This window comes from Danio rerio, chromosome 25 (assembly GCF_052040795.2).
Source record: "Danio rerio strain M-AB ecotype USA chromosome 25, GRCz13ab, whole genome shotgun sequence".
NCBI classification, from domain to species: Eukaryota; Metazoa; Chordata; class Actinopteri; order Cypriniformes; family Danionidae; genus Danio; species Danio rerio.
Genome location: NC_141045.1, coordinates 20,307,814 through 20,321,478, shown reverse-complemented (window position 1 = coordinate 20,321,478; position 13,665 = coordinate 20,307,814). Strand labels below are relative to the sequence as shown.

Here is a 13,665-nt window from a genome sequence, read left to right as displayed (position 1 = left end):
ATGTATTTTAATAATTATGTTCAAATAATTTAAACTTATAATTTTATTATAATTAAATAAAACCATTTTTTGCAGTTACAAAAACAACACACATATATATACAGCATATATGCGTATACTACTATATAAATCAGATATTCAAATACGTGTGAGTTTGTATATACTTACAGATTATTTTTCTTTAAATATATGAAAACACAATTGAGGCTAGAGACATTGTTTATTGACAAATAAATATGACAATAAGAGCACTGATGTCCAATATATATTCCTCACTCAAGTGCCAATGAATTTTAAAAAGGGTGACAGATCCTAACAAACATTGTTGGTTTTATACCGTTTTCTTTTTTTAGCATGTTTGTCAACACTGAAAAATCAGTCAACATTTACTGCATTACTTTGCATTGGAAATGGAATTTGTATGAACATCCTTTAATCACAGGTTAGAAAGTGACACGATAGTCGAAAAATCACAGGAAGCGGATTCCGGCCCCAAACTGCACTCCGTCACATATCCTGAGACAGAAAAAACAAAACACATCAGCATTTGAGTGGTCAAAAAAAAAAAAAAAAAAAACTGTCGACAATCTGGTGCAGAGTGATGTTATAAAAAATATATATTCTTACTGGTGGAAGCGAGAAACTGTAAGTAAATTCCTATTTAGTTTTGTAGCAAACTTGCATTAGATCAGTGTGTCCCAACCCTGTTCCTAAAGGCACACCAACAGTACACAGCTTCATCCTCTACCTAATCAAACTAGCCTGAATCAACTCAGCAGAACATTAGAGACTCCAAAGCCTGGGTCAGATAAGGGAGACATACAAAATATGTACTGTTGGTGTGCCTCCAGGAACAGGGTTGGGAAACACTGCATTAGATAACCTGAATAAACCGAACAGACTGCTTTAGCTTTTAGGGGGACTTTAAAAATGTGTATTTGTGAGTGCGTGTACCTGTCTCCACTCTGGACGCCCATAGGAATGCAGTAGTTCAGCTCCAGTCGAGCGATGTTCCCCAGACGCAGCACAATACCTGCTCCATACGACCAGCGGATGCACTCGGCCAGTTTGCTGAGGTGAGCCCGCGGCCCTTCCCCTAGTGGACCATTGAAAAAACAACAGGTAAAAACAAAAGCATGTTTCATAAATAAAAGGATGAAAATATGCATCTAGCAAACATGTTGTCACAATATCTTTATTTCAGCAGTTTTCAAACCAGTGAATGACATGATATAGTGGGTCTCTGGCTGTATCAGAAAGCGCATATTTCCAAACTATATAGTACGCTAAAATCAGTATGCAAGCCGAGTAGAATGTCCGAATTCATAGAATTAGAAAATCAGTATGCAAGAAGTACCCGGATGACTTACTACTTACTGTTCTGTACTGCTTACTGAGATTCTGAAGTGTGTATCAGACGGACGCTACATAATCCAATGATACCCCTCAAAAGAATTCATGAATGGGAGTTAAGCGACGCAACTGATGTGAGTAGGTCACGTGGTCATGACAAAATGGCAAATGTAATACGTCCGAGTTCCATTCATACTGCTCACATTCATACTGTATTGAACATGCTTTTCTAACGATCGAGTAGTTTGTTCAAATTCAAATTCAGTAACTACTATGTAGTAGGCAGTTCGGAGGCAGCTTCTGTCATATTTTCGTGATTTCAGGAGATGTGGCTATGGACAGCAGGTGAGGGATTGTATTTTAAAGATAATATGCTAACTGGTTAGCATTTAAGCAGATCACCTACTGCGCCTTTAAGTCAAAATGTCTAAGTAATAACTTTGTAATAAGTAACAAGACAAACTCACAATTATGAAAATTGAAAAACATTAAATAGTTAGGAAGCAATTTAACAGTATATAAACAATCGTAATACTGCATTTTAAATGTTATTATTAAGATATTTTATTTAACTGCACATTCAAATAAAATATTTTGCTTAATTATAATGATTTATTGTTGTGATTTGACGGAGTTTGGCGCTCTATGCTGATAAATAAAAACAGTAGTATTTAAAGTTTTGACAGTTGTTTCTGTTAAGCCACCATTTAGAGTTTACAGTTTCAGTTTTTATTACATGAAGAACTAATAGTCTATCTAAAGTTCAAGTTTTAAACTAAAGTTCAGCAAAAAAATAAATAAAAACAAACAAGTTACCATCAATATCACAAATAAATGCATCAGATTTTTTTAGATTCAGCATAATGAGAACATCTGATATATCACTCAACTGTTTACTTATTCACCTAAGACATTACCTAATTGAATTTATGTGGAAAATTTCCAGTGAAACTGTAGTGGGATATTTTGGAATGAAAGTGATCGGCTGTCTATTGCTGTTGCGATGGCAAGCAGCTGCTTTGTTTTTTATTTATTTATTTAAAAAGCGCATTAAAGCTGAGATACAAAACTTACTATCACAATCATCAGCACTTTTAGCAGTTTATTTTACAGACTTATAATATGCTGTTGTTCTATTGGAATTTTCATTCCAAAATAGCGGCTGCGACATCTAGTGGCTGTTTCCCAAATCGCCTCTTGGTGATTCTATGCTCTTTGCTGTGAATATGTCGAATGAAGCCCCGCCTTCTAGTACAGTAGCCAATCAGCAATCGCTTTATGGCAAATAAAGCCCACTTTCTAATACAGGAGCCAATCAGCAATCGCTGTTGAATGACAATTCTTCGAGGAATGGGCTCGGACCAGACGTGAGTTTCTGCAGATTTTATGATACGAACATTTAGAAATTAAACTAAATAGAAAGTTGTTGTTTGATTTTATTGCTAATTCGTATGAAATGTAATTGTAAGCTTGGCAAGTAGTTTCAGAGAATTTTATGTTTTCCCATTCAAGCAGAATGCCCAAACATACAGCCCGAGAGGCGTTTCAAAGATGGCCGCTGAGTGAAATTAATTGCCTAAAGGGATTTTGATTTGACTCACCGTAGTTGAGGTTACACAGGTTTCCGGCATTGAGGAAGAAATGTGTTCTGAAAAGATCTCCGAATCCTCCTCGCCCAGGCCTGAATGGAAGAGGCGTGTACAGGTGAACTCCCCCAGCCCAATAGGCCTCTCCGCCGAGGTAATCTCCTGTCAACAAACACACAGTTTAGTCAGTGACACCGAGATGCTGAACTTCAGTGCTGAGAGTCAGAGTCATTCACCTTCACTCTGAGGGCCGATGCTGTACATGCTAAAGCCCCTCACACTGGTAGGACCACCCAAATAAAACCTGTAAACACATTTAAAAGCAAAAACAGCATTACCTTTAGTGTCTGTGGATGGTTTTCAGCTGTGTTAGAACATGTTTACTAACCTGTCAGCAATGCTGGAGGCCTTTTCACCCAGTGGTAACAACATGCCGCCCCACAGAGAGGTGCTGAGAACCTAGAAGAAAAACAGCAGACAGAATCCAAAAATTGTTAAATGTCCAGTGAAATTACAATAAAAAAATGTACATGTTAGTTTCAGTCTATTGGAATATCAATAATCTTGTGCGTTTCAAAAAGTGTCAAAATTTGTATTAAGAAGATATAAAACTGATATGAACACCCAAAGCTTCCAGTTGTCACTTCCGCTTAATTGGATCAACAATTTTTTCCACATCACCTCATACATTTCTCATAATTCTTGACCAATCAAATGCTTTCTAGTATCTGTCATGCCCCGCCCCCTTCAAGATGCTTTTTATTTGCTTTTCATTTGATTTGCTTGATCTCAATCACTCTTACTGGCAGAGCTGTGACAATTTATGTATAATACAGGAAATGCCATTAAAAAGCACTTCACAGGACCTTTAAAAATACATTTAGTTTAATTTTAATACTATGTAATGTTAGCAACCTAAATATAAAAAATATTACGAAAAAATTCAGTAAATAGCAAAGGAAATGTTTTGTCATTGTCATTTAGTTTAGGCTGAACGACTAAAAGTAACATTAAAGAGAACAATCTGCAAACCTATTTAAAACATTAACACGCATTTTTTCATTTACCAAAACGCAGCCTGTTCAAAAACATTTAAATAAAGTAGAAAGAGAAAATGTAGCAAACTGAGCTCTTTGAAAGTGTTTAAAACATCAACAAACTTGTTTTCATTTACTAAAACTAAAAGACTAAGACAAAGTAAACTAAAGAGGAAAAAAAGAAATAAGAAAAACACTTTTTTGAAAGTGTCAAAACATCAACAAACTTTTGTTGTTTACTAAAACTTCTTAAACTAGAGAGAATTTTTTAAAATGAGACTTGTTAAAAAAGGAGAATGTTTTCGAAAGCTAAACAAACTGGTGTTGTCATTTACTGAAACTAAGACTTAAACATTTACAGATTGAAGTGTTAAAAAAAGTTGTTATTGCTAACAAAAAAACAATCGTTAACGGAAATAAAATAAATGTTATTAGTGAGATTAAACAATAACAATTTTAAAATATATTTCGTTAGTTGCCATAAAATTAAAATTTATTCTTTAAAAGTTCAAGTAGTAAAAAGACTTAAGGTAAACCCTAACTAAACAATATATAAAAACTTTAAAAAACAAACAAAATGTTACATAAATGATAGAAAAAACACAACAAAAATCACAAAAAATATATTTTAAATTAAATTAAATAAAGATTTAAATATAAAAACTCATTTTTAAACATCAATACATTTTGGTAGGCCTTTGTAAACTTTTTTTTTTAATCTCACAACAATTCTGACATTTTGTCACATAACAGATCATAAAAAGTAACAATTTATTCATTCATTTTCCTTTGGCTTAGTTCCTTTATTTATCCGGGGTTGCCACACTGCACTAAACTGCGAACTTATCCAGCATATGTTTTACACAGCGGATGGCCTTCCAGCTGCGACCCAGTACTGGGAAACACTCATACACATTCACATGCACACACATACACAAGGCCAATTTATTTTATTCAATTCATCTACAGTGCTTGTCTTTGGACTGTGGGAGAAAACGGAGCACCTGAAGGAAACTCACACCAACATGGAAAGAACATGCAAACTCCACACAGAAATGCCAACTGACCCAGCCAGGACTCAAGCCAGTGACATTCTTGCTGTAAAGCGACAGTGCTAACCACTGAGCCACCATGTTGCCACAAAAGGTAACAATTGTAAAAATGAAATAAAAAAGAACAAAAATATTGCGTGGCTTAATCAAGCTTGCATAGTATTATAGAAATGATAAATCACACGAAATTAACACCGCAACAAACAAACACACAAGTGAGAGTTTCTTTCAAATAAAACATCTCACCGAGTCCCAGAACAGGGTCTTGTTGAGCTGAATTTCAAAGTCCTCCTTCAGAAAGCTGACATCTCCTCCAGTGTAACCGGCCAGCTCCTAAAATACCACAAAAATGAGATCATTTTCATATTTACATTTTCAGACGAACATCTCATTTTTACCAGCTGATTGAAACAGACCTGGTTGATCTTCAATAAGGCACCTTTTCTTGGCAGGATGGTGGAGTTGCGTGTGTCTATGACCATTGCATGCTAGGAAAGAAAACTTTGTGTTTAATATAATGTAAGATTCGGCATATATCTTAGTGTTAATGATGATGAAAGGACACATACAGCGAGTGACGACTTCAGTGAATGTCCGCTCTCCTCTCTGACTGCGAAAGAAGCCGTTCGGGCCAAACAGCCCAGCTCTCGCCAAACTCCTTCCCATTTCAGTGTGTGACTCGTCCTCCAGATCGGGAACTGCGCATTAATCCATGGACAAATATATGACATTTAAGCATTGTAAAAAAAACAAATGTCAACAAATGTGTTTAAGAATATATTTTTTGATTAGTCAAGGAAAAAATAAACCATTAAAAATAAGATCACAATAACATACAATAAAATAACAACAAAATATTTTGTATAAACAGAAAACAAGTTTTAAAAGCATAAAAATTAACAAAACAATCCCAAATGTTGGTAGTTGGTAATGGACAAACGGTAGTCAAAATTAAATACATACATATATATCTAAATGAATAAATACATAAATATATATTTATATAAACACATAATAATATTAGGTAAATATAAAAATATTGAAATAAAATAAAACAACTAGTGTATTAATAAAGCAAATCTTAAATAAAGTTAAATAAATAAACATTATTAATATATATTAAAGATATATTTTTATATTAATTATATAAAATCCCCTTGGTCTCTCCATACCACTTGTCTTGCAAACAAGCGCAGGTTTCCGAGAAACCTCAGACTATCAATCCTTACAACTTTTTACAGAGGAGCTTTTGAGAGTGTTCTCACTAATGGCATCTGTAAGGCTTGAAGCTTACGCTGCTATTCTGAACCAATAATCGGAAACAGGAAGCAGTTGAAGGATGGCGTGTTTAAATCCATTATTTATCTGACTCCATTGTAATTAATCTGACTCCATTAAAGTTGTTATCATCATTGATAAAGAGAAAGAATCTCTACGTCTTAAAGCAGGCAAAGTTGTTTATTAAGTTACATGATCAAATATACAGACATTAGAATGACACAAACTAACATACTGTATAAAGAAATTAGCTGTAACATATGCACTGCTGAGCAACAAAGACAGTGAAACTGCATATGAGGCTACGCACTGGTGTGCGGGAGATGCAGAGTAAAAGCCATTCTCCCAGATCAACAGTTACCTTTCCCTATTATACCCTGAGCAAAGCATTGTCAAACATAAGTGAAAACCAACCCCCAAAACCAGCTGAACGTGAGAACAAAGTTGAAGAGATGAAGTGGGGAGAAGTACATTAACATACTCTCCTCAGGCCATGACCCAACAATAGTAAATATATTGTAGATTGAAACACAATTAATCGATGTCTCTGTTGATTTCATCACTACAACACTGAAGTCATAAACTGTCAAATGACACCAAACATGACAAAGTTATCTGAAAGAAGAACACGAGCAGATGAATTGTGTATGGTGAAGAGCACATGGTTTCTGTAAGCAAATGGCAGAGATGTGTATCAGAGCTGTGAGGAACTCTGCCTCACCAGGAGGACCCATCCCATGCTTGGAATGTCTCAGTAGTCCTTCATTAGCATAGAAGGAAATATATATCATATTTTCTCAGCTTACACATCTCCCCTTGGTATGAGAATAACAGTGTATCAGACAAGAACACCATTAGAAGGATAATAAAGTCAGCTGAAAGGTCTGTTAGAGTCCAAGTGACATCTATCGAGGAACTGTATCAACAACGTTGTCTGTTTAGGGCAAATAGCATTTTAAGGGACCCAACCCACCCTGGCCACAGCCTGCTCATGCTCATGCCATCAGGCAGGCGTTATTGAAGCCTGAGGAGCAAATCAGTGCGGTTTTGTTTTTATTCTGTCATTATAAGACTTTTGAGTAATACCATTTCTTAAACACTATTGATAGCTAGTGTGAAGTAATAAATCTATAAATAGTTACTAGCATAAATTGTTAATAATACAACTATTATAACAAATGATGAAATAGGTATTTAAGTATTAAGTTATTCTCTTCAGAGATTTTTTAAATGGGTTATAATCTATACAACTATATTTTTATAGATTAATGAAATTATAAAAGCTTATTTATTATGTGTTATTGTTGTACAGTGATGTTTTATTATGTTCTTTTTGGGTCTGATGCAACGTAATTTCGTTCTGCATTACAATTTTATTGTGATGTTTTGAATGACAAAATAAAGAAAAAAGAATTGAAACTGAACTAAAAACATAATAATTGCCAACACCCCAAGATAATTGTATAATAATAATAATAATAATAATAACAAATATTTTGACATAATAGAAAAATGAAATGAATATCTTACACTGATCTCAGCGGAGACTCCTCTGTCTGTTTCTCTGAGGGAGCTCCAGGGAAACTGACCAGTCACTTTGTACAAGTTCAGGGAAAAGCTGGAAGATAAAAAGGATTTCCAACAATACAGTTGATGATATTTAATCATCTCACCATTCAATCATTCAATATTTTGTGATGATGAACATTAAAAATGCTAATAACCGAATTTAACTACGTAAAAAAATATACAAAATATACACATAAAATAGAAGTAGAACAATAACAACATGAACTCTACACTGCCATGCTAAAATCATACTTGCGCTCAAAGTGTCCCGGCTGCGGCTTGAAGAATGACAGGCCATACGAGGTCTCCTTTGTCCCATAAGAGAACTGAAAGGTCAGCTTCTCAGCACGGCCAAGCACATTGGGCAGTTTGATCCCCAGGACCTGAAAGAAATCAGCACTTGAGTGTCTCTGTGATTCCTCATCATCACAAACACACACAGACGTCTTCAGGATCTCACCATGCTGCCCTCGTTGTTCCCAACCATGGTGTTGTAACTTCCTGTCATTCTTCTGAGCTCCTTTACCTCAAATGTCACGTCCAGGCCGTTGGGCAGCGCGTCTGCACCTGAGCATATGAGGACATACAGACTGTCATCAGTTACATTAATGCTGTCACAATACTGGAGTATTTATTCATTTATGTTTGTACAATAAATGTATGTATTTAACGAATGGCCGGGGCTTTACCGCGCTGATGACATGTACAAAGGGAAAACTGTTTTTATCAAGTGTGATTGTAAAAAATAGAATTAATTAATTTTTGCCAATAGATGCTGGCTATGTTAACACACTTTACCCACACAACTGTGCTGAAACCTCCTATTAAAGTGATTTTTGCATTAAAATTCAAGCATTTTCAACACCCGTAAGAATCCTAAATAAATGATATGATATCTTTTAAAATGTATATACTGTATGTAACAGAGGCCAGCTAGTAAGTGCTGTGCAGTTAAACCTCACTCCTCTGACCTCTAAAGCTGCTCTAGCGACAGACTCTAGAGGCCATGGTCTTTAGCCTCCTTGTTAGAGCAACCGACTCACATGCGGAAAGCCGCCGGTTCGATACCAGCTCAAAGTGGGTTGGGTTGTGTAGGACCGGTGGGGATACATTGGTGCCATGACCTGGATGGGAGTGAGTTTTAGGGGGGTGAGTGTAACGGAGGCCAGCTTGTAAGTGCTGTGCAGGTAAACCTCACTCCTCTGACCTTTAAAGCTGCTCTAGCGACAGACGCTAGAGGCCATGGTCTTTAGCCTCCTTGTTAGAGCAACCGACTCCCATGCAGAAGGTCGCCGGTTCGATACCAGCTCAAAGTGGCTTGGGTTGTGTAGCACCGGCGGGGTTACATATATAATAAAAATCTATTGTAAGGGAACTTAGAGCAGTGGCGTTTCTAGGGGCCCCCTAAATTTGGAGGGTTATTTTTGTATCACAACTAAAACGCCACGGAGAAGCATGGTCAGCCATCGGAAGTTAGATGGAGATATGACTGAGGCCTCTCTTGCGCACTCTCGGTGTCACATGCACTCCCTCTCTCTGCTTTCCCTTCACTTTTGTCAGTGACGGTGGTGCGCACATCCATTTCCCACATTCATCAGAAGTTAAGCCTCAAATTGATACAGGTAATGAGGAAAAAAATCAACTTCAGTCATGTTTATGTTCTGAAAAACAAAATGTCAAAATGTTCAATGTTGATTATATTAGACTTCTGTTTCCACTAGCGATTTTAAAACTTTTCATATAGGAAGTCCTTGGCTATGCATGGGTATTAATAATCAGAAATTGAGTGTACGTAGCTTTACAGTAGGAAACGCAGTCTTAAATTTACAAACAATCAACAAGTACTGGAAAACAGATTTAACACTTTGATCAAATTTTTTTTATCAGTCATGCTCATGTAAAAGTAGATCAGAAGATCAGAAAGAGCTTTATTGCCAGGTATGTTCACACATATGAGGAATTTGTTTTCGTGACAGAGCTTCTACAGTGCAACAAAATTACAGGGACAGGACAATAAACAGATAATAAACATATTTTAAAATTAGAAATAGTGAATGCAAATACACAAATGAACACATGTATGTACAGGTATATTACTATATACAACATTATATGTGCAAATTGGCATGTAAAGTGTGTTGTTAAATAAGTGTATTGGTGTATAAAAAGTGTATAGCAAGTAGTGATCTTGGTTCCACAATTATTATCATCATGAGATGACTTGCCTGAGGGAAAGAGTGATTACCTGAGTTATTGCCTAGCTATGTTTACTAGGAAAGTTAGAAGAATTAGTCAAGTCATTGTAGAACTGATTTGTTGTGTGGACAATCAAAAAATAGACAGGAAATATTTCTTAAGGAGGCTAATAATACCAACCTTAAAACTGCTTTTATTCAAGACAAACTATAAGAAATAAGATTTATTATGACTCTAGAAGAATTATGTTTATTTTATAGAAAATACTGTGAAAATCTCTGTGGTTTCTTAAAGATCACTTAGAAAACATTATTTTAAATTTACGGGAGGGCAAAAAAATTGACTTCAACTGCACCTGGTAAAGGTGCAAAAAAGAGCCTTGATGTACTTGAATGTTAAATATGTGTTATCCTACACTACAAAGTTACTTGTCAAATAAATTAACATGGAAGCTCGTTTATGAAGACTGCAGAAGTGATGCATAAAAAAATGACTTTGAATAATTGTTTAAGTAGTTTGGGATGTATGTTAAAGTGTGCCCCCTGAAAGTACAAAAGCCCCCCCCCCCTCCTGCTTACTGCTGGAGAAAGGGTGCAGCGGACATTGATAGATTGGAGAAAATTTATATTGTATCATTTAAGATATTTCCGTATCAAAAGATATCGAAATATAGATACTTGTAAGAACCCTTCTGTCACTATCACTGGATTTGGATTTGTGTCGCACCTTCAGCAGTGTCGATGACCACTTCCACATGCCTGAAAATCCCCAGACGTAAAAGTTTCTGTCTGGCCTCATGGGACTTTTTCATTACCTGGAACATTATTGTAAATAAAAACACACAGTTTTAATAACAATCATGATAGTCAATAAAAGAACTACAATAGCATTTAAAACAAACAAAAAATAAATATCTGAATAGTATAATATTGTTTAAATCACAATTACTTTCCAGCATTTTGTGCTCTAGCTTAAGATGCTAACCTCAAACCAGATACTACATGGCATGTTAAAAATTTTTTAATTGTTTTTTTTTAATTGACTGAAATATCACAATAATATTTTAAATTGACTGAAATATCACAATAACAGCAAAATAATGAATCCTGAAATAATGCGTCCTGACAGTTTAGTACAAATGAATATAAGAATTTTAATGGCATGTCTCAATGCCGTCCAGAGTTTCCAGCCAAAGGAAATCACAGTAAAAAAAAAACCTATATAGTGGGAGCCTTTTTAACATTTCCAAGTCAAAATGTTGCTGAATACACATACAAACATTATTTTTAGAGATAACTTGATATAATTTATGTTATTATTATTATTCAAAACTGTTTCATTAGGGTTTCTATTCTTACATAGATGGATAGAAAGAAAGAAAGAAAAAAAGAAAGAAAGAAAGAAAGAAAGAAAGAAAGAAAGAAAGAAAGAAAGAAAGAAAGAAAGAAAGAAAGAAAGAATACTCACATCTATCAAGTTTTTGGCATGGAAAACATCTGCAATCTCATACGTTAAAATATCTTCCTTTGTTCGTCCAAGTCCATCAATGTGCACATGCTGTACAACAACCTGAGCAATCAAAACACAAACAGAAACACTGTAAATATACACTGTAAATAATACACTGTAAAATTACACTGTACAAAACTGTCAATATAAATAATATAATAAAAAAACAGTTTTTCCAGTTTGGCCAGTTTTTCACCATTGAAAATACGATATAAACCATAAAAACAATTGTTAATTTTTACAGTAAACTACTGAATTTGATTCAATCATATTGTTAATACACCAGTGTTTTAAAGTACTGACATCTACACATCATATCTTTTTTTACACAGATATGCTGCTAACACAACCATAAACAAACACATAGTGATGAGAAAGTCATAAAAATGAAGCAAAGCTCATCACAAATAAATTCCCACAAGCAGAGAAACATGTTAATATATAGAAGATGCTCAGTGTCATTCACACAACTACTAAAAATCATCATGTTACAGACATAAAATTAAAGTATTGGAATAATAATTATTCATCAGCGTTAGATGTAACATAAAAGCCTAAAAACAACCATAGAAATGTCAACAGAAAAAGTTAAGTGTCATGCAGGGAATTCTGGGAAAGTCAATTTACAGTTATTCATCGGAACTTACTGTAAACCAGATTACAGATTTTTACTGTAGTAAAACCGTAGCATGTTTTACTGTTGAAATCACAGACATTTTAATACAGTTTAAACTACACACAATTATACATGTACAAGCACTGGATATCATATAAAATTGGTATGAATATTCAATGTGACATTATGTCCATCTTACATCTTTATTTTCGAGAACTTCCTGCTTCTCTTCACGTTCTGGTTCCCCCAGATCCATGTCATCTGCCTGAACCCCCAGCTCAGGGCCTTGCATAGGAAGAGGATCCAGACTCTGGGTTCAAAAGAAAAGGAAATAAAGAACAATTGTGACATTGTAGATCTATTAATATTATGTTGAAGATGTTAAAAGATGCCTATCTTGCTCTATAAATTTAATTCTTAATACATGAATATTGTAATTACAAAAATGAAAGTTATTACATGGTTTATATGTAAATAAATTATATACGTTAAAGAGTTTTAATATTACTTTATTACTACAAAAGTGTAACAACAGGCATACATAAAAATCTAAAACTTTTTTAATAGTTTGGATAGTGTTTAAATCTGATTAATTGTAATGATTTAACTTTAATACTTAAAATATAAGATAGCTTAAAAGAATGTGTGTTTATAAGTAATAAATAAAACTAAATATATAGCTTACATATGACTATATTATGAAATATAGTTAACAACATACAATACACATTCTTACACACACACACACACACACACACACACACACTGTTTAGTATAAAAATATAAGAATGAAAGTGTTTTTTTAGATCTCTTACTGTTTTATCAACAATTCTAAAATAACATTTATTTATTCTCATTATTAATATTCTTAGTTTCACAGACAGTACAGTATATTAAACTGCAATACTATAGACGTGCAATTGTACTGATGTAATAAACTAAATAATGTATGACAGCTCAAATTTGTTGAGGTTTAGCAAATATTAATATGAGTATGTTTAGAGTGCGCGTTTATATGCGCAAAATACATTTGATATCTTATTACTGCTGAGTTAAATACTAAGCGTGTTTCTGAACTCGGCCTGTCATTCAAAGACTGTCTTCAAAGGTCATTGCTTTGGCTTCTTCAGCAAGTCAGGGAGAATAAAGACGCTTACCCTGGCGTGTACGGTCCCCATGTTTAAAAGACGTTCACATTCAAGTGCCCTTAATAAGATAATAAACCCAGTTCAATATTATGAACAGAACAGTCCGCGCTCTGTCTCTCTGACACACTACAACAATCTCCCGGCGGCCGCCATGACAGTTCCTAACCACGCCCAGTGAGATGATGATTGGCTGGGGAAGACAGAACAACCACGTCACGTTGCTTTCTATAACAATTTGCTTATGTTTAAAGTAAACGTGACGCTCCAGATTAATATGCATTGTTCTTAACGCTGCTTTACTCTCAAACACTTCAATAAAAC

The 13,665-nt window shown here is 34.6% G+C and overlaps 1 protein-coding gene across 2 annotated transcripts; it reads right to left on the bottom strand.

Annotated features, from left to right (window-relative positions):
• Nucleotides 1-201: 201 nt before the first annotated feature.
• samm50 (SAMM50 sorting and assembly machinery component) lies at nt 202-13,528 on the bottom strand. 2 transcript variants are annotated; one of them, NM_200142.3, is given in 15 exon segments: nt 202-516; nt 955-1,096; nt 2,955-3,101; nt 3,176-3,243; nt 3,328-3,398; nt 5,275-5,361; nt 5,445-5,516; nt 5,598-5,726; nt 7,837-7,924; nt 8,128-8,258; nt 8,336-8,442; nt 10,798-10,885; nt 11,539-11,640; nt 12,396-12,506; nt 13,354-13,528. In NM_200142.3, coding segments are annotated over 15 exon segments (1,410 nt in total). In that variant the 5' UTR covers nt 13,375-13,528; the 3' UTR covers nt 202-470.
• Between the last annotated feature and the right edge of the window lie 137 nt (nt 13,529-13,665).

Coding starts and splice junctions, on each gene's coding strand:
- samm50 (XM_087310491.1), bottom strand. CDS start 13,374: ATGGGGACCGTACACGCCAGG. Junction 8,443..10,797: donor GGTCATCGACACTGCTGAAG/GTGCGACACAAA, acceptor TCATATGCTCAG/GTGCAGACGCGCTGCCCAAC. Junction 8,259..8,335: donor GGAACAACGAGGGCAGCATG/GTGAGATCCTGA, acceptor GATTTCTTTCAG/GTCCTGGGGATCAAACTGCC.